This window comes from Notolepis coatsorum (assembly GCF_963971535.1).
Source record: "Notolepis coatsorum genome assembly, chromosome: 3".
Classification (NCBI taxonomy): domain Eukaryota; kingdom Metazoa; phylum Chordata; class Actinopteri; order Aulopiformes; family Paralepididae; genus Notolepis; species Notolepis coatsorum.
The window spans coordinates 168,489,861-168,512,773 of NC_140167.1; the positions used below are offsets into that span (position 1 = coordinate 168,489,861).

The 22,913-nt window shown below is 42.8% G+C and overlaps 1 protein-coding gene across 1 annotated transcript in view; it reads left to right on the forward strand.

Moving 5' to 3' along the window:
• Positions 1 to 22,913, forward strand: part of scn1laa (sodium channel, voltage-gated, type I-like, alpha) — a gene marked incomplete at both ends in the record, with an annotated part of 146,580 nt that overhangs the window by 77,174 nt on the left and 46,493 nt on the right. Inside the window, 2 exons of the mRNA XM_084311428.1 lie at positions 19,415 to 19,569; positions 20,816 to 20,989. Coding sequence (XP_084167554.1) covers positions 19,415 to 19,569; positions 20,816 to 20,989 — 329 coding nt within the window. The remainder of the gene's footprint in view (positions 1 to 19,414; positions 19,570 to 20,815; positions 20,990 to 22,913) is intronic.

The following is a 22,913-nucleotide window of genomic DNA, read 5'->3' on the forward strand; positions in this document are numbered from 1 at the left end:
AATCACAAGTTACCACAAAATAATGAATTCAACAATTTTATTGTTGGTCAGGCAGGGTCAGGCAGGCTTATAAAAAAAATAAAACATAAACAACAATTACATTGACCTCAGCAGGTCTGCATAAAGTGCAATATGGAACAATACTTTGAGCAATCTGTGGTTTGAAGTAACACAGCTGATTTACACAATTCCGGTTCCGATTTTTTTTGAACCGGTTTTCGGTACCCAACCCTATTTACAACTCTGTCTGGATGCAGTATTAAAACAATCACATTAGCAGGTCTGCATAAAGTGGCAATATGGAACAATATACTTTGAGCAATCTGTCGTTCGATAATTCATTTGAATATCAAATGGTTTGAAGTAACACAGCTGATTTATATCCAAGACCTTTACAACTCCGTCTGGATGCAGTCTGACCTTAAAGGCATGGTAATGGTCATCAAAACACATGGTTTCCATCAGTTTTCCACAGAGCAATACACTGTCATCTTTCACAGCGATAGTCTTGATCTTACAAAACACAGGCATCTCAAATGCTACCTCAGTACAGATAATCAAGTCACAGTGGTACTCTGTACCATGATGTTTTATCCACTTGGCAGAAAAAACACTGGTTACATCTCCAAATAAGGAAGCAATCTCTGGACCTTCTTTGAGCTCAACAAGTGCCACCATCTTTCCTGGACCTATGGTTAATCTTTCTTTGGTAAAGGACTCCCGATACATTGCCATACAACTTTGGTGTTTTTGGGCTAATGTCTTTGTAATGTTTTTAAAGCTTTTTAATTGTCTCTTAAAGAAGTTATGTTTAGCTTCATAACGCATGCACCACATGTGCAGAATTGGGCCAATGTTCCTTATATTACGAGGGTAATGTATCATGAAGTGATGCTTTGGCAATAGGTTTCTTCTAGGAAATAACTGCTTGAAGAGCCGATGATGATCAGTGATTACATGTTTGAGATAAATGGTCATGCCATATGACAGGACTGATGAAAATACAATGTTAACTGTAGAAGCAAAAGAAGAAGATGCCAGTACTTATCATCAGTCTGTATTAAATCACCAAATAGCAGAGGCATATTGCGCAACAAGCACCAAGACTGTGTGGCATTCAACCCCAAATCCTTACTTTCATCCAACAACTTGACTCTTGGCGGATGGTTTCGCTGCTGATTGTAACCATAGTCAAAAGCATGTATTCTGCCAGCCAGTTGTTCAGCATTTAGAAGTTTCTCCTGAAGAATGTACTTGAGAATAAGTTTCACCTCAAACTGAGCAACCCCCTCTAAAATATCATGCATGATATTTACAGAGAAGTTGGTGGCTGTGTTGAAATACTCAAGTGAATTCAACAGACAACTGCGTTTCACGCCATATATATGAGGTAGCGTAGGATCTGTCTGTATAGTTTGACAGTGTTGTGAGTGCATCTCAACAGTTCTTAGTACAACAGCCAGATCATCTTCACAGAATACAGTCTGAAAACGAGCTTTCTCAAGGAGACAGAAACGACAGCAATACCGAGCCCCAAATGACTCCACAAACCCAAACAGACCATGCAAGCCAAGGTTATCCCCAGTGACCTGAACTATGGTACAACGAATCACGTGTCTAAACATGGGAATTTTAAGTCCCTCTGTCTTCAGATCATTGACAAGTGGCTCAAGTATCAAATTGAAATCATAACGCTTAATGTCCTGTGCATGGAAAAGAGCACACAAATGAATATTAATCAAAGAGGAATTATAGATTGGGGGGAAATTTCTTAATGTAAAGTATACACCACCTAATTTATGTATACCCTTTTTAGAGCCCAATGGATTTGCAGTTTCAAAGTCATCATAAAAAAGTTTAATTTGAAAGGAATCTTTTTCTACTGAAAACAGGGGACTTTCTTTCAAATAGGTGGCATCTCTCAAGTCTGCATACACACCTTCCTTAGTCATGTGCCTGGGCTTTAACATGTCTGCAAGTTCTGGGTTTTGAAAAATGCTCTTCAGCGTTTCCAAAATGGGAACATATGCAAACTTATCAGTTACAATGACCTGGTCATATGTCCCAGTAATTTTGTTTCTTCTGCTGTCAAATCTTGTGCCAAGCACCTTTTCAACGGGTTCAACTTTTCCCCATTTCTCTTTGAAGTGTTTGTTTATTTTTGCCTCAGAATTTAAGTGTGTGAATGGGTTTTCCAACTTTTGGAATGACTGTTCTATGCTGTTCTTATTTTCTGTGTCCTGTGGAGATAAGCACTGTAGAGCTGCATCTTTAGCGTGACTATGCATCTCAGAAATCACTTCTTCCATGGTTGAGACAAAACTTTTTACAGTAGACTGACTGGTTCCAGCAGCCTTGAGTTGTGCAACAGCAGTTGCACACATATCGAGAGTGCTCCTATTAGAGTTTCTGAACAGTCCACATGTGGCCGTCGCATCGACATCAGATGTTGTGGCGGTCTCATCTACATTAGCGATCACCGCCTCTCCTACACTGTTTACATTAACATCAGTGTCAACCTCTTGGTCAATATACTCAGTGTGTTTGTTGTCTAAATGTTTCCTAAAAACCTGAAAACGTACCAAACCTATAGCCACATCCAGTCTGAGCACATTTAAGGCGAAGCTTTTTTCCTTGAACGTAACCGTGAACTATTCGCAAATGCCTAACAAGCCTATTTGTACAACCTAACTCCTTCCGACAATCAAAACACTTCATGGCGGAGGAGAAGCCTCATGCACTAATGAAGCAACCTCGCCCTAACTTCAGCAACACGAGGACTCTCCTTGACTTTCCCAACATCAATACTGTACACAGTGGTCTGGAGGAACGTGTACATGTTGCGCAGCATGGTGTTGTTGTATGCTGTGCCAAACACATAATGTGCCTTAAAGAGTTCATCTAAAGCACCAAGAGAAGAGATTGACTTGCAAGGTATGGCCTTCTTGTCAAGAATGATGTAGAACCGGTGGATCGCATTCTTCTTCACTCCAACAACCAGGAGATAGGGTTGATTGCTGGTAGTGATGGCATCAAGATGCTCTTAGATGCTTGTTCCAGTCTGAGAAGACAAACACACATGGAGAAACAATTAGAATTACATGATTGTGGCGGCTGGGTGGCGCAGCGGGCAAGGCGCTCGTCACCAACGCAGGAGATACTGGTATCGAGCCCAGCTCTCTGCGTTGCTTCCGACTTGGCCGGCCGTCATACTAACACAATTGGCAGTGCATTATTTCCGGCGTTGGGTGCATGATGCGCATGCGCTGTGATCACAGCACAGGCGCACCAGGCAGCCAAATACGGAAATACAGCCGTTTTGAGCAGTGTTGACCAGTTTATAAAAAATATTTAAAATGTTTATTAGCAACGCCGAGCTTTCAAACCCTGCCGCGTGTGTGTGTGAAACCCTAATGGAACGCTGGGTACCTTTGAAATGTCTATGTGATATATTTGACCCACCGCTCGCTTTTAAGCAGTGCTTGATGTGCACATTAACATGGCTAGTAACGTGGGAGCCAGTGACTGCGTATTCGAGCCCCTGGCTTGCATCGCAGTCATGAAAGGGGCTAAGAATTGGCATAACGACTAACATTGGGATGGGAGAAAAACAGAGAAAAAGGAGGGGGGGGGGATATAAAAAAAATAATAATAATAATTACATGATTGTAGCATTATAATCATAAATTCGTACATACATTAGGAGAAAATACCAACCTTCTTGAAGATCACAAGATGCTGCTCCGCGTTGGACGCCGACACCTTCCCTGGTCTCTTCCGCCCCTGAGCAGAGGGTGGGATCAAGTGCAACAGCAGTAGAATCGATGAGAGGTCACTGTCCCAACCTGTAACGATACAAGTTGGATGTTAAGACACTTGAATTATGTAGACCATAAACAAAATTCAGTCCATCTGCAATGTTAGCAGTATTTTAGCAAAATAAGATAAAAGACAGCAGTTCATCACAAGAAGCTCTGCCACTCAAAATATGAATATACAGTACCAGTAAAAAGCTTGGATGCACTCATTCAAGTGAATGGGAAGACACTTTTGACTGGTTGATAATACAAAATGCCTCGTACATTTTTCACAGAAGTTCAGTGAAAAACAACAAGAATGGTATGCTCAAAAGCAGCTTACCAACGTCAGCATCCACTTCAGTGTCATCCTCAGGAGGATCAGCTATCAGCAGGAGCTCTTGAAGCTCACTGGTGGATGGAAGCCGTCTGCATTGTTGGATGATCTTTTTCTTGTATGTGGTCGGCCACTTTTCCAGAAGCTTGCCTGATACACCTTCTCCAAACATCAGAACGAAATCCTGTTCAACCTGGAGAGGGGGGATTGGGGGACAATTTCAGGATTTCACAGCCAACCAAAGTTAGTGGGTGCTAGTTGAGGTACAATACATCTACCGTCTATCATTCAAGTGTCACAAAATGGTCAAAATAATGGCAAAACTTGGGAACACTACAGACGGTGTGCAGACTTTTTTTCCACAACATTACAGATCTATTTTGAGTCTAGCACCCGTGACTACACTTGGGATGTGCGTGAGTCTTTTCTACTAACTATAGATAATTACCAAGCCCTTGACGTCTTGGAAACGTGGAAAGTCAGACAGTATGCTGCTTGACTGCTGGGGGTCGAGGACCTTGTTGTGCCTATAGTCAAATGTCAGTTTCATCTTGTTCTTCACTGTGTCCTCATCAGCTGAATGTTTCATTAGTGAGATCGCTTCCTTGCACTCCTCTTCGCTCAGGGCAGTCTCTGCAACAACATGGGAATCTCGTCTGGCAGTTGGTCCTCCTCCACGAGATGGTTCTCCACAGGATTCTACAGAATATGGGGAAAAACACACAAAAAAAAGAATCTACCAAAGGCCTGATTGATGGAGTTCTGCAGGTACACAGTCATGGCCGTAGCCAGCTATGAGGCCACCGAGGTCAAACTCCCCAAACAAACAAGCACACCATTGATTTAATTGACATATAAATCACACATAAAGATCTAACTATTACTCCTCTGAGCATGAATATAAAACAGGTGATCTATTAACTGTGTAAACCTTATGCAATATTCATCATTGATATTTGGATACTTGAAATCTGTATGAACTAAGTAGTTAGTATCAAATGAAATAAGATGGAACAGCTCCATGCATTAATTGCTCATATTTGCTCATTACCAGTATGGTATTGTTTAAATTGTACAGCTTTTTGTGTCTCTGTCTTTGTCTGTACTTATTTTGTGTACTTTCAGTGAGCCAAGAAGTGGAGAAATATGTTAATACTTCAGTAAAATAATTTTTTTTACCAACAACAGGTGACTTTATTATAGATAATGCATTTTGAATGAATAGGTTGGGTTGTATAACTCATTTTGGTATGCATTTAGCCCATTCACCAAATTATAAATGCATAAGAGACCACAGGGCTTTGGTGCACTCTTTAGGCCACTCACCTGTAAGTGCCCCCACGTCCTGTAAATGACTTTGTGAGTTGATCTCTAGATAATAAAGTTTGTATAAAAAAAAAATATGTACCTCCCTAATTTCTAAACCCTGGCTGGGTGGTGTCCGACCGATTATAGTGGGCCGGTCTGGGTCAAAAAAATAAATGGACCTCCCTAATTTCTAAACCCTGGCTGGGTGGTGTCCGACCGATTATAGTGGGCCGGTCTGGGCCAAAAAAATAAATGGACCTCCCTAATTTCTAAACCCTGGCTACGGCCCTGTATACAGTAATCAATAATGCCTCTTGTTTTGTTAATCAACTCGTTGTACTCAAGATATGCATTATTAGTGTTACCTCCAAATGATGATCGTTTGTATTTAGCAGCGGTTCTCTGAATAGTTTTAATCCTCCAGGCCAAGTACCCACTGCCACTCTGGCCATCATAATAATGCTCCTTGGAGGGTGAAAGATAAAAACAGACACTTCACATTTAAAAGTGAAAAACAGCATGCTCTGGTAGGATTAAAAATGTATCAATATTGCCACAACCATTACTGTGTGCAACTCACATAGCCATTCTTAGAGTGTGGGTCACTGAGGTAGGGGAATAAGGTCACGATTCCTCTGGCATACTTTTCTTTCAGATGTCTGGGTGGTGAAGTACTGGAAGATTAAAGAAGAATGTATTTCTCAGTCATATTCCCTGGATTTCATTTAGATTTCAAATTAATCGGAAAGCTAGATTGAGAACAAACTAAAAACAAGGAGCTAATTACCCATTCTTCTCTGTCAAGTTAGCTGCCAATAGGTTCACCATTTTCCTTCTGTTGTCATCGTGCAAGGACTTGGTTCAATTGTATTAATTTATTATGCGTTCTCCACCAGATTTCTCACGAAGAATGGATTCCACCAACTTGAAGCACAAAAGCATAAGCACAAAAAACAATTCAGTGTTAGGAATATACTGTAGACTGCAATTCAAAGTTAAGGTAAAGGATAAGTATCCTTAATATCAGTTTTAACCCTATCTGAGGTCTGTCTAGCATGCTTCTGACTCGTGGAGATGATAATTTGAGAGATCCATCCAATCTCAAGTGAGCTACAATATTCTTACAGGCACGCGACCAGTACAATGGAAAAGATGGGGGCATAACATTGACAGTAAAAAACATGCATTTCTGAGTTGTGAATCACAGGGTGATGCATACATATTACATGTGTGTCAACTCTTACTTGCTTGGCCTCTGTATCCAGCCTATGGCGTTTTCGTGAAGGGTCCTCTGAAATGATGACAGTATCCTGTGATCCTGACGAATCCAGGGATGATGGTTGGGACCCTGACGAATCCAGGGATGATGGTTGGGACCACTCAGATGAGGCTAGCGTGGAGACAGACTGCTCAGATGAGGCTAGCGTGGAGACAGGATAAATAAATAAAAAGATTATACACAGTTTCCTCATAAAGATGTCCCTTATCTAATCGAATGTAAGCTTCACATGACAAATAACTTATTCATTAAATATATATTACAAATGTAATCAAACCTGTGTCATATTTGATGATTAGCACCCCAGTGGATGCATCTCTTGCTACCTCCTCAAAAACATCATCATCCAATTCGGTCCCTGAACTGTCAAAAACGTTCACACCTTCCGTTACAGCTGGGACACCAAACGGGCACAAAAGCTTTTGTAAACAGAAATGTCATTGGATGTATCCAGTGATTTCTAAATCTACTCACTAAATATTCACTTAATCTTGAATAATTGCTGTCTGCAATACAATAGATGAAGCCACAGATCCACCCAGTGGATAACCATGAGTATCACATTGAGGACAATTTCCCAATGATCCCAATTTCTTACCTGCACTCAGAAACTCAATCAGATTTATTTCTGTAATCCGAACAAACTTTTGGACATCTCCCAGTTGTACTTTCAACAGCATGCTTGCAGCAAGCCTGCAAGAGAGTTACCAACGAGTGGGCAACTTGAACACAGGGAAGTGTGGGAAATTAGTGTCAGGCTGGAATATTCAGTGACTTTGTACTTATTATTTACCTTATTGGGGACATTGATCTAAGTTAAGTTATTATTAAATGTTTTACTTAGATCAATGTCCCCAATAAGGTAAATAATAAGTACAAAGTCACTGAATATTCAAGCCTGACACTAATTTCTAATTTCCTTGCATTTTCCCTGTGTTTCTTCCATTAAACTCAATCAACCATATTGTATGCATTCTAATGCACTCACTCTCATAACACACCATTTCATAGTACAGATTACTTATATCATTCAAGGGATTTCCCCATTAACATTAGCTAGCAAGACACATTTGAAAAAACTCACCGAAGGGCAAGGCTCACGTTCAAGGCCTCAGCGTGAAATGGCGCACGGCACGTGCAGTCTTACTTGGCTGTCGCTGAAATCTGTGGACTTAACAAAAGAATAACGTTGGTCAAATGCCAAATAACTGTTAATTGATTTCATACAGTAGGACAAATTTACCTCAGAACATGGCGCACATGTTCGTCACTACCAATGTTAGCTATAGCTTGGTAACATACCCCAGGGCTTTTCCTTGCATTTTCCGTGTTTCTTTCAACCATATTGTATGCATTCTAATGCACTCACTCTCATAACACACCATTTCATAGTACAGATTACTTATATCATTCAAGGGATTTCCCCATTAACATTAGCTAGCAAGACACATTTGAAAAAACTCCCCGAAGGGCAAGGCAACAAAGGAAACGGCAGAAAGAGGCATAGAGGAAGACGAGGAGGTATCAGACTTAGATTAAAAAGATCTGCTTACCGTCCAGCAATTCCATCCATCTTTCTGGCGAATGCACGTTCGTTGGAGGGAAGGATGGACGACTTGAGAGCGATGGTCCGATTCCAACGGGAGATGAGAGACGTTAACATCATGTGTTTCACGGAGACATGGCTCAAGCCAGCGACGCCGGACAACAGCGTCTTTCCATCGGACAACTTCACCGTCCTGAGAGCAGATCGCACGGCAGCCTCTGGGAAGAGCATCGGAGGTGGGGTCTGCATCCTCACGAACAATCTCTGGGTTAATCCCAAAGAAGTACATGTCCTCTCAAGTTCATGCTCCCCAGATATGGAACATCTCTCAATCCTGTGCCGTCCGTTCCACCTACCCCGTGAGTTCACCGCGGTCATCATGTCCGTCGTATATATCCACCCACAGGCAAATACTGGCAAAGCGCTGGTGGAATTACACGACCACCTCAACAAACAACAGATCAAGCATCCGGAAGCCGCGATGATAGTGGCTGGTGACTTCAACCAGGCGAATCTGAAAAAAGTGATGCCGTCCTTTTTTCAGCACATCGCCTGCTCCACAAGAGGGGGAAACACACTCGACCACTGTTACACCCCGTTCAGAGCCGGCTACAAGGCTGTAGCGGCTCCGCCACTGATGGGTGCTGCAAGCGCGAGCGATCACGACTCCATTTTTTTAATCCCTGCATACAAACAAAGATCGCGTGACGTCGTCGTGTCACGTGAGACAAAAAAGTGGTCTGACGAATCAGAGGCCACGCTCCGGGATGCGTTCGAAGACACAGACTGGGACATGTTTAAAGGAAGCGCCAGTGACGTCAGTGAGTACGCTGATACCGTTGTGAGTTACATAACAACAGTAACTGACGGTATTGTCCTCACAAAGAAGGCGCGGGTTTTCCCAAACCAGAAACCTTGGGTGGACAGCACTATTAGAGCAGCCCTGAACTCACGCACCACGGCTTATAACCTGGGCAGAGAGTCAGGAAATATGGAAGAGTACAAGGCTTCAGTCTACACTCTGCGCAAGGCTGTTAAACTTGCTAAGAGGACATATGCTGAGAAACTGGAGACACAAATGGCACAAAACGACACAAGAGGCTTGTGGAGGGGACTGAAGACAATAACTGACTACAAAGTCAGCGCCCCCTCAATGGGGAGCGACGACGCCTCTCTCGCGGACAAACTCAACTCCTTCTACGCTCGGTTCGGTGTAGACAGTGTCGCCGCTAGCCCTCTGGCTAGTGACGTCACTGGCGCACCGGCTGTTGTGGAGGGGGGGGGCAACCGCAGGGGGGCGGGGGCGCTCTCTCGTTGTCGGAACACAGTGTGAGAAGAGCATTTATGCAGGTGAACACCAGGAAGGCTGCTGGCCCAGATGGTATAACAGGACGCATACTTAAGTCCTGTGCAAACCAGCTTGCCCCGGTGTTCACCGCCATATTTAATCAATCCCTGGCGGAGTCAGTGGTCCCTGCCTGCTTCAAGATGTCTACCATCATCCCTGTACCGAAGAAACCCTCCCCAACATGTCCAAATGACTACAGACCGGTGGCACTCACCTCTGTGGTCATGAAATGTTTTGAGAGGCTGGTCAAGGACCACATTTGTGCCTCCCTCCCCAGTGATATGGACCCTATGCAATTTGCATACAGGACAAACAGGTCCACTGACGACGCGGTCTCCCAGGTACTGCACAGCACTCTCTCCCACCTTGACCGTCAGAAGGGGGGCTATGTGAGACTGTTGTTCATTGACTACAGCTCAGCGTTCAACACCATAGTCCCCACCAGACTGGTGGGCAAGCTGATCGAGCTAGGTCTGAGCTCCGCCCTGAGCGCCTGGGTACTGGACTTTCTGAGTGAAAGACCCCAGGCGGTCAGGGTGGGGGGTCAGACCTCCAACACCATCACCCTGAGCATCGGGTCCCCCCAGGGCTGTGTTCTAAGCCCCCTGCTGTACTCACTCTACACACACGATTGTGTGGCCAAGTTCAGCTCCAACTCCATAGTGAAGTTCGCAGACGACACGGTGGTGGTGGGGCTGATCTCGGACAACGACGAGAAGGCCTACCGGGAGGAGGTTGAGGTACTGGAACGTTGGTGCCAGGACAACAGCCTGCTCCTGAACATTGGTAAAACCAAGGAGCTGATCGTGGATTATAGGAGAGGACAGCAGGAGACACACACACCACTGATGATTAACGGGGCTACCGTGGACAGGGTGAGCAGCTTCAAGTACCTGGGGGTCCACATCTCAGAGGATCTGACATGGTCAACACACATAGACACAGTAGTAAAGAAAGCGAAGCAGCGCCTCTACCACCTGAGACAGTTAAGGAAGTTCAGAGTATCGGGGAAGATACTCCAGTCCTTCTACTCAGGAGCTGTAGAGAGCATCTTGACCGGAAACATCACTGCCTGGTATGGAAACAGCACGGCACAGGACAAGAAGGCCCTACAGAGAGTGGTGCGCTCAGCCGAGCGTACCACGGGTATTGCGCTACCTACCCTGCAGGTTCTATACAACAAGAGGTGCAAATCCAGAGCCTGCAGAATAATGAAAGACCCCCACCACCCCAATAACAGCCTGTTCCAGCTGCTGAGGTCAGGCAGACGCCTGCGAACCCCAGCTACTAGGACGGAGAGGCTTAGGCTCAGCTTCTTCCCCCAGGCCATCAGAGCCTTGAACAATGAACATTGAGAGCCACAGAAACTGAACTATCCACACACAAGCACACACAAGCACACACACGACACGCACGCTGAGCACGCTCACACACTAGCAGCCACTTTAACACTCATGCCGCACACACGCACACTTATGGCCAAGAGGAAAGGCCACTTTAAATTAGTATAACAACAGGAACAGTGTATTGCACTACTAAAGCTACCTAGCATGTCCTATATGCTCTGTAAATACTATGTACAGATACAGAGATGTCACACCATGTTACCTGTTTATTGCACTGTTGTTTTTATTGGATTCTATTATATGTTGTACCACTGTATTTTTATTGGATTCTATTATATGTTGTACCACTGTATTGCACATCGTCGCGGGCAAGACCAGCCGCATTTCATTGTATACCTGTATGCCGTGACAATTAAAACTCTTGACTTGACTTGACTTGGCTCACGTTCAAGGCCTCAACGTGAAATGGCGCACGGCACGTGCGGTCTTACTTGGCTGTCGCTGAAATCTGTGGACTTAACAAAAGAATAACGTTGGTCAAATGCCAAATAACTGTTAATTGATTTCATACTGTAGGACAAATTTACCTCAGAACATGGCGTGCAAATGTTCGTTACTAAGCCAATGTTAGCTTATAATATCCCCGTGTTTTTTTCGATCTTTTTTTCCAAACGATACAATTCACAATCACCCCTCCACATTGTATTTAACAACATTAACATTACCTCTTGCAAGTTGCTGGAAACCAATAGCTACAGAATTAATTAATTAATATGTGATTAGGGGGAGAAACTTACCTGAGTTACCTCTGCTTCGACCTGGAGAAAATGGCGTGTCCTGGAGATTTTTGAAGAGAAGGAGATGGGCGGAGCTTCCCAGAGTAGTGATGACACCAGCCAATTAACTACGAAATATTTCACCAACACTGTCTGCATTTTACTCAAACTGTTGTTGTAATAACTCTGAAAGAGTCAATGTACTTTGACACTGCATATTTGACACTGCACATTGTACTGTGTACCTACTGCTTTCACTGTCTACAACTGTCTTATACTCACTTTATACCTACCTACTGCTTTCACTGTCTACAACTGTCTTATACTCACTTTATACCTACCTACTGCTTTCACTGTCTACAACTGTCTTATACTCACTTTATACCTACCTACTGCTTTCACTGTCTACAACTGTCTTATACTCACTTTATACCTACCTACTGCTTTCACTGTCTACAACTGTCTTATACTCACTTTATACCTACATACTGCTTTCACTGTCTACAACTGTCTTATACTCACTTTATACCTACCTACTGCTTTCACTGTCTACAACTGTCTTATACTCACTTTATATATACCTACTGCTTTGACTGTCTACAACTGTCTTATTCTCACTTTATACCTACCTACTGCTTTCACTGTCTACAACTGTCTTATACTCACTTTATACCTACCTACTGCTTTCACTGTCTACAACTGTCTTATAATCACTTTATACCTGCCTACTGCTTTCACTGTCTACAACTGTCTTATTCTCACTTTATACCTACATACTGCTTTCACTGTCTACAACTGTCTTATACTCACTTTATACCTACCTACTGCTTTCACTGTCTACAACTGTCTTATACTCACTTTATACCTACCTACTGCTTTCACTGTCTACAACTGTCTTATACTCACTTTATACCTACCTACTGCTTTCACTGTCTACAACTGTCTTATACTCACTTTATACCTACCTACTGCTTTCACTGTCTACAACTGTCTTATACTCACTTTATACCTACCTACTGCTTTCACTGTCTACAACTGTCTTATACTCACTTTATACCTACCTACTGCTTTCACTGTCTACAACTGTCTTATACTCACTTTATACCTACCTACTGCTTTCACTGTCTACAACTGTCTTATACTCACTTTATACCTACCTACTGCTTTCACTGTCTACAACTGTCTTATACTCACTTTATACCTACCTACTGCTTTCACTGTCTACAACTGTCTTATACTCACGTTATACCTACCTACTGCTTTCACTGTCTACAACTGTCTTATACTCACTTTATACCTACCTACTGCTTTCACTGTCTACAACTGTCTTATACTCACTTTATACCTACCTACTGCTTTCACTGTCTCCAACTGTCTTATACTCACTTTATACCTACATACTGCTTTCACTGTCTCCAACTGTCTTATACTCACTTTATATCTACCTACTGCTTTCACTGTCTACAACTGTCTTATACTCACTTTATACCTACCTACTGCTTTCACTGTCTACAACTGTCTTATACTCACTTTATATCTACCTACTGCTTTGACTGTCTACAACTGTCTTATTCTCACTTTATACCTACCTACTGCTTTCACTGTCTACAACTGTCTTATACTCACTTTATACCTACTGCAGCTACTGCTTTCACTGTCTACAACTGTCTTATACTCACTTTATATCTACCTACTGCTTTGACTGTCTACAACTGTCTTATTCTCACTTTATACCTACCTACTGCTTTCACTGTCTACAACTGTCTTATACTCACTTTATACCTACCTACTGCTTTCACTGTCTACAACTGTCTTATAATCACTTTATACCTGCCTACTGCTTTTACTGTCTACAACTGTCTTATTCTCACTTTATACCTACATACTGCTTTCACTGTCTACAACTGTCTTATACTCACTTTATACCTACCTACTGCTTTCACTGTCTACAACTGTCTTATACTCACTTTATACCTACCTACTGCTTTCACTGTCTACAACTGTCTTATACTCACTTTATACCTACCTACTGCTTTCACTGTCTACAACTGTCTTATACTCACTTTATACCTACCTACTGCTTTCACTGTCTACAACTGTCTTATACTCACTTTATACCTACCTACTGCTTTCACTGTCTACAACTGTCTTATACTCACTTTATACCTACCTACTGCTTTCACTGTCTACAACTGTCTTATACTCACTTTATACCTACCTACTGCTTTCACTGTCTACAACTGTCTTATACTCACTTTATACCTACCTACTGCTTTCACTGTCTACAACTGTCTTATACTCACGTTATACCTACCTACTGCTTTCACTCTCTACAACTGTCTTATACTCACTTTATACCTACCTACTGCTTTCACTGTCTACAACTGTCTTATACTCACTTTATACCTACCTACTGCTTTCACTGTCTCCAACTGTCTTATACTCACTTTATACCTACATACTGCTTTCACTGTCTCCAACTGTCTTATACTCACTTTATATCTACCTACTGCTTTCACTGTCTACAACTGTCTTATACTCACTTTATACCTACCTACTGCTTTCACTGTCTACAACTGTCTTATACTCACTTTATACCTACCTACTGCTTTCACTGTCTACAACTGTCTTATACTCACTTTATACCTAGGAACGCCCTACCCAAAGCTGTAAAGGAATGTGGATCACTACCCACTTTCAAAACCTCTCTCAAGAGACACCTACGGGAGACTGCAATTCAACACTGGCCCCTGTAAATATCCTAACCCAACCCCCTCCAATGTACAGTCATTTACCTAGTATGGTTTTGTCAATAGTCCAATGTACAATTTTGTTTGTTTGTACAGAGTCTCCCCCCCCCTCAATGTACAGTTTTGCTTGCTTATACAGTGTGCCCCCCCCCCCCCCCCCAACCACCTCCAATGTAAATTACCCAGTATGGTTGTCAATATCCCAGTGTACCCAACCCCCCCCACCCAACCTCCTCCAATGTACAGTTTCTACGTCAAATGTATATACTCCCTTTTCTTGACTCCTTCTGTATCACAAACAGTACTGTATTTGCAAATCTGGTATGTCATAAATGTATAGATGTAGCAGTACTGACTATCTGTATGTCATGTATGTCATATATGTCCTGATGAATTGAAAATGGGGGACCCTGGTGGAAACAAGACGAAAGTCTTTCTCTGGTCTGCATCCCCTTAACAATTGTGTGTATTGAGCTGTACGGTATTGTACCCATTCTGCAATCTGTTAATAAAGTTTTCAATCAATCAATCAATCAATCAATCAATCAATCAATCAATCAATCAATTCAATCAATCAAACCTACCTACTGCTTTCACTGTCTACAACTGTCTTATACTCACTTTATACCTACCTACTGCTTTCACTGTCTACAACTGTCTTATACTCACGTTATACCTACCTACTGCTTTCACTGTCTACAACTGTCTTATACTCACTTTATACCTACCTACTGCTTTCACTGTCTACAACTGTCTTATACTCACTTTATATCTACCTACTGCTTTGACTGTCTACAACTGTCTTATTCTCACTTTATACCTACCTACTGCTTTCACTGTCTACAACTGTCTTATACTCACTTTATACCTACTGCAGCTACTGCTTTCACTGTCTACAACTGTCTTATACTCACTTTATATCTACCTACTGCTTTGACTGTCTACAACTGTCTTATTCTCACTTTATACCTACCTACTGCTTTCACTGTCTACAACTGTCTTATACTCACTTTATATCTACCTACTGCTTTTACTGTCTACAACTGTCTTATTCTCACTTTATACCTACCTACTGCTTTCACTGTCTACAACTGTCTTATACTCACTTTATACCTACTGCAGCTACTGCTTTCACTGTCTACAACTGTCTTATACTCACTTTATATCTACCTACTGCTTTGACTGTCTACAACTGTCTTATTCTCACTTTATACCTACCTACTGCTTTCACTGTCTACAACTGTCTTATACTCACTTTATATCTACCTACTGCTTTGACTGTCTACAACTGTCTTATTCTCACTTTATACCTACCTACTGCTTTCACTGTCTACAACTGTCTTATACTCACTTTATATCTACCTACTGCTTTGACTGTCTACAACTGTCTTATACTCAATTTATACCTACCTACTGCTTTCACTGTCTACAACTGTCTTATAATCACTTTATACCTGCCTACTGCTTTCACTGTCTACAACTGTCTTATTCTCACTTTATACCTACATACTGCTTTCACTGTCTACAACTGTCTTATACTCACTTTATACCTACCTACTGCTTTCACTGCCTACAACTGTCTTATACTCACTTTATACCTGCCTACTGCTTTCACTGTCTACAACTGTCTTATACTCACTTTATACCTACCTACTGCTTTCACTGTCTACAACTGTCTTATACTCACGTTATACCTACCTACTGCTTTCACTGTCTACAACTGTCTTATACTCATTTTATACCTACCTACTGCTTTCACTGTCTCCAACTGTCTTATACTCACTTTATACCTACTGCAGCTACTGCTTTCACTGTCTACAACTGTCTTATACTCACTTTATACCTACCTACTGATTTCACTGTCTACAACTGTCTTATACTCACTTTATACCTACCTACTGCTTTCACTGTCTACAACTGTCTTATACTCACTTTATACCTACCTACTGCTTTCACTGTCTACAACTGTCTTATACTCACTTTATATCTACCTACTGCTTTCACTGTCTACAACTGTCTTATACTCACTTTATACCTACCTACTGCTTTCACTGTCTACAACTGTCTTATACTCACTTTATACCTACCTACTGCTTTCACTGTCTCCAACTGTCTTATACTCACTTTATACCTACATACTGCTTTCACTGTCTCCAACTGTCTTATACTCACTTTATATCTACCTACTGCTTTCACTGTCTACAACTGTCTTATACTCACTTTATACCTGCCTACTGCTTTCACTGTCTACAACTGTCTTATACTCACTTTATATCTACCTACTGCTTTCACTGTCTACAACTGTCTTATACTCACTTTATACCTACCTACTGCTTTCACTGTCTACAACTGTCTTATACTCACTTTATACCTACCTACTGCTTTCACTGTCTACAACTGTCTTATACTCACTTTATACCTACCTACTGCTTTCACTGTCTACAACTGTCTTATACTAAAAAAAAAATATTGAAAACCGATACCAATATTTTCCGATATCACATTTTAATGCCGATATCGGCCGATAATATCGGTAGACCTGTTATGGTTTGTAACCGACCCCAATCGCACAACACAAGACAGGTATGAGGGTAAGCCAAGAAACGGGCATTTATTGAAACAGAAGGAAAAAACGGCACTGTCCCTTTAAGGGAGAAACACAAAATACTGGAATAACAAGAAGGGAAAGGTACAGTGCCTTTAAGAGGCGAGCTGGCTAAGGGGAAGGCAAGGGAAGTCAGGAACAGGGAGGAACTAGGGGGAACTGGACAGGGAGGACTAGAAAGGGGAGAAGGGACAGAGGCCCGCGGAGGCGGGCTGGGGACAAACAGGGTAAGGCCTTGGAACAGGACGAGGGCAGGAGCTGCATACTGGAAAAGAGTAAACACACAGTGAGCAAATGTTCCAAAACACAATCCCAAGTGAGAAATATCTTCGTGTAAATACACAGTGAGAGTGAAGTCCAAAAAACAATCCAATGTGAATAATATCTTCGGTGTGAAACAAACACACAGTGGGAGATGTAAAGTCCAAAAATATTATCCCAGTGAAAACAAACAAAGGCACACGCTGGGTGAGTGACTGTCTGATTATAAAGGTGGTAATCTTCAGTGTTATAGAAACACACGAAAACGGAATTTGATCAAGACAGTCAGTAAAAACTCACCCAGACGTTTGTGCGCAAAAAGCGCTGGAACAGCAGCGGGGCGAGAGCGTCGCCACCGGGGAGCCGGCTGTCCGAGCGGAGGTCAGAGTGGTGCGCCACTGCTTGGAGTGCGCGCCGGTACAGAGAGACGCATCTGGAGTGCGTCTGCGTGGAGGAGCGTGCCAAGCTCGGAGGTCTGGATGATGCGCGTCTGCTGGGAGTGCGCGCTGGTACGGAGGAGCGTGCCAAGCTCGGAGGTCTGGATGATGCGCGTCTGCTGGGAGTGCGCGCTGGTACGGAGGAGCGTGCCAAGCTCGGAGGTCTGGATGATGCGCGTCTGCTGGGAGTGCGCGCTGGTACGGAGGAGCGTGCCAAGCTCGGAGGTCTGGATGATGCGCGTCTGCTGGGAGTGCGCACTGGTACGGAGGAGCGTGCCAAGCTCGGAGGTCTGGATGGTGTCTGGGCGTCTGCAGCGCGGAGGTCTGGATGTGCGTCAGGACGACTGCTGCGCGGAGGTCTGAAGTGGATCACTGGGATGCCTCCCGTGGAAGTCTAGGGAGCGCAGTCCAGTCTCTCCCTCAGGCAACGGCGACAGGAGGCGAAGGCTGGAGCACATCTTTACGCCGGAGATAAAAACAGCATAGACAGAACAGAGGACCTCCCGAAGGAGTCTTGATGATAGAGAATATGATACCGAAAGTTACGGCATGTTACAACACGACCCCACCAGGAACAGAGTGGAAGAGCCAGGTACTTAAAGGCCACAGGGGAACTAATTAAATCGCACCACAGGTGCGAGAGGTAATTGATAATCGAACTAAAAGTGTGAGTTCGGCACCAGACCAATCAAACACATAATGACAGGTAGTACAAGGGTGTGGCCGCTGAGAGCAAACGAGAGTAACGAACAAGAGGGTGGGGGCTAGAGAGAGTGAGTGAGAAGGAAATTCCCCAACAGTAGGCTTAAAGGAAACAGAGAGAGTAGGTGAGCAGCGGACAAAAACCTCACAAGGCCGATAATATCGGACATCCCTAGTACTTATACACCTGCATATAACCCATACAACTCTGTATGATAGCATGGGAAATAATGCTATATATACACTATATATATATATATGTACATACCTGCATATAATCCTTTTTACATATCTGTAGATACTATATCTATATCTGTACATATCCCTTACCTACTCTTACTAGTTACGCTGCTGGCCAGTATGACTTACTACCATAATGTCTTTATACCTGTATCACTGTACATATTAATACTACAACTCTGTACATACATCTGATTAGCACTATAACTCAGTAGTACTAATTTATATATTTTATACCCAGTTTAATCACCTGTACATTGTATATTACTATTACACTTTTCTGTTACATTTGCACTCTGGTTGGATGCCAAACATCCTTTTGTTATACTGTAGGCTACTTGTGACATTACATTTGAATGTAATTTAATCTAATCTAATATCAGAAAGACCCCACCACTACAAACTGATTTGACAAAATGTACACAGTTACATATTAACAGTGTTTTTTGTGTTGCATGTTCTCAGTTATGGTAATGTATATCTTACTGGCCCCGACCGTCCACCACGCGAATAACCAAAAGGATTGCGGCTGACAACGATTTACAACCTTTCCCAGTCCTGCAGATGTATTTGATTCTAATGTTCTAATGTTTGATTACACTACAGTATGTCAACACTAAATCTCACCAGGCTGGATCATGATCAACCCTCTAAACCTTACCACGTTGTCTCTTCTTGTCAGACTGTGTGCACAAGTTCCAGTGTTGCCAGGTCAGCGTGGAGACGGGCCGCTGGAAGATGTGGTGGACGCTGAGGAAGACCTGCTACAGGATCGTGGAGCACAACTGGTTCGAGAGCTTCATCATCTTCATGATCCTGCTGAGCAGCGGAGCCCTGGTGAGTTCTCCTCCACGGGGACGGAGCGCAGAGCGGTCTGGTCGACACTTTAACACCAGGGATATCCAGTAGATCCAAACATATTGATTATTGAGCTATTATCCTTTTCCCCCCATTAGAGCGATCCAACTTAATTCTACGTGTGCAGACAATCAAATCACTACCCTATCAGTACCCTATTGTTACCCATCACCTGGTATCTGATATCTAATACCAGTACCCTATTGTTACCCATCACCTGATATCTGATATCTGATACCAGTACCCTATTGTTACCCATCACCTGATATCTGATATCTGATACCAGTACCCTATTGTTACCTGTCACCAGATATCTGATATCTGATACCAGTACCCTATTGTTACCTGTCACCAGATATCTGATATCTGATACCAGTACCCTATTGTTACCCATCACCTGATATCTGATATCTGATACCAGTACCCTATTGTTACCCATCACCTGATATCTGATATCTGATACCAGTACCCTATTGTTACCCGTCACCTGATATCTGATATCTGATACCAGTACCCTATTGTTACCCATCACCTGATATCTGATATCTGATACCAGTACCCTATTGTTACCCATCACCTGATATCTGATATCTGATACCAGTACCCTATTGTTACCATCACCTGATATCTGATATCTGATACCAGTACCCTATTGTTACCATCACCTGATATCTGATGGTATCCAGTAGAAATACTGAAGCCTCTGAAGAGCAAGTGCAGTTGGTTTAATTTTAAAAAGTAATTTCACACACACGCACGCACGCACACACATACACACACACACACACACACACACACACACACACACACACACACACACACACACACACACACACACACACACACACACACACACACACACACACACACACACACACACACACACACACACACACACACACACACACACACACACACATTGCCATTTTGACCTTTTGGAGGGAATTCACCATTTTTGTTAAATAGCTGTTTGTTTACTCAGAGTATATGCTGCACTCGCTGCGTTCTGATACTCTGCTACTGGTTTCTGACCAGACATACATAGAGAACGATCTCAACAGCAGGGATCATTCCAGGACAAAAACGATGCCAAGGAACTATATTTATTTAATCCCGATCATATACCGGCAATTACAAAATCTACTAACAACTATATTCAGACAGTACATTTGGTGTCATTGTGATTTGTGCGTCAGGTAATCACTTTGCTTGTATTCTACTCTAGGCGTTTGAGGATATCTACATTGAGCAGAGGAAGACCATCAAGGTGGTGTTGGAGTTCGCAGACAAGATCTTCACGTACATATTCATCCTGGAGATGCTGCTGAAGTGGGTGGCCTACGGGTTCGCCAAGTATTTCACCAACGCCTGGTGCTGGTTGGACTTCCTCATAGTTGACGTACGTTCTCACCTTAAGACTATAAATAGTTTTATATTATTATCTGCTTTTATATTATTATCCTCTTAATACTGTGTGTATTGTTGCGTGTGTCATTGTTGTTGTGTGTTTCACTAGCACCCAGGGTCTGCGTTGTACCTGTACAATGACAATAAAGATCATTCATTCATTCATTCATTCATTAATATATTACTACTACTACTACTACTACTACTACTACTACTACTACTACTACTACTACTACTACTACTACTACTACTACTGCTACTGCTACTGCTACTACTACTACTACTACTACTACTACTACTACTACTACTACTACTAATAATACTACTACTACTACTACTACTACTGCTACTACTGCTACTGCTACTACTACTACTACTATTACTACTAATAATACTACTGCTACTACTACTACTACTGCTACTGCTACTACTACTGCTACTACTGCTACTGCTAATACTACTACTACTATTACTACTAATAATACTACTACTACTACTACTGTAACTGAGGGGTACAATTCCCTGACTGTATTACTAGATATGATACTTACTACCACTACCTTTGTACTTAATATTCGGCCACCCAGTACTCGGCATAAATATATTATGATGAACACTGTCACGTAGATGAAACGGATCCAACACAAATGTACGAATTAGAAATAGGTCTTTATTTCTACACAGCGATGGTGTGTAGAGCAAGCACTTAATCAAATCAATCACATTTATGAATGGGAATTAGTATGCACTTTTATGGCAAGAGTATTCGTCGGTATATCAATAGAGAATGTCCAATCTCTGAAGGCGCAGGTGGTACATATACGACCTGGAATAGTTAAGGAATAACAGCAATGGTACTTTAATGATTATAGGCTGGATACACTAGGGGGGGTTAATCCGGTCGCTTGTAAGCCGACAGGAGTAGGAAGGGGGGGGGGGTAGAATCCGGCTGCCTCATCCGGCCAAGGGTATCCCAGGTGAACCCACTGTAGTGCCGTTCAATGCGCCGGCGATCCTTGGACCACAGATGAAAGCAGGTGGGCTCTTTGTGGGCCGGCGTCCTCCGGTCCACGGAGGAGAGACGTGAAGCGACCTCGTCTTGCAGAGCGTCTCCTCACCTTGCGTCCTCTCCAGGGGGGGGGGTTCCAACACACGGCAGTGTCGGGGGTCTTTATCCATGGAATAATCAACGTATACAAAGCATAATCCGTGCCGGGGAAGGCGGGCTGTCGTCGGTAGAATAATCCGGTATACAGGTCCACTCGCTCGTCGGCTCTGGGGCTCCTCGGGTGCAGCTTCACGTGGGGTCAACCACCCTGGATAAGCAGCCAGTTCTCTGCCCGAAACGATGGGGTACTGACTACGGTAGTATTCTCACCGCACGAAGCACTATATATTAACAGACTATTATTAGCTTAATAGACTACGTCCAACTCGACGATATAGTGCCAAATATGACTATTCAAATATTAATATACACGATGTCTCAATACCGATGGTAAGCCGAACTTGGCCTTACTCCCACACGTGGCGTCGCGGGGAGGCTTTACGTCTGTGACTCTATTGGAGGGTAAGAAACTGGACTGAAAAGGAAGTCCTACTTTAGTAGCGCAGTATATATACGCACTATGAACAAATAGTCCCATTAGTGGTGCGGTAGCCAGATTCCTACGCGGAACTAGGACTCGTTCGTACATGTTGAGCGGTACGTTTGAACTGGGTCTGAGGGGTATGGCAGCCTGGCACCAAGGTCTCGACCAATAGTAGAATGGAGACTATTATGGGATGTTCAGTAGGCTAGAATGGATATTCAATGCATATTGTACAAGGAATATACAAGGGATATCAAGGAATATTAGAGAATATACAAATACAATTAAATATATATATATAAATAAATATATATATTCGGTTTA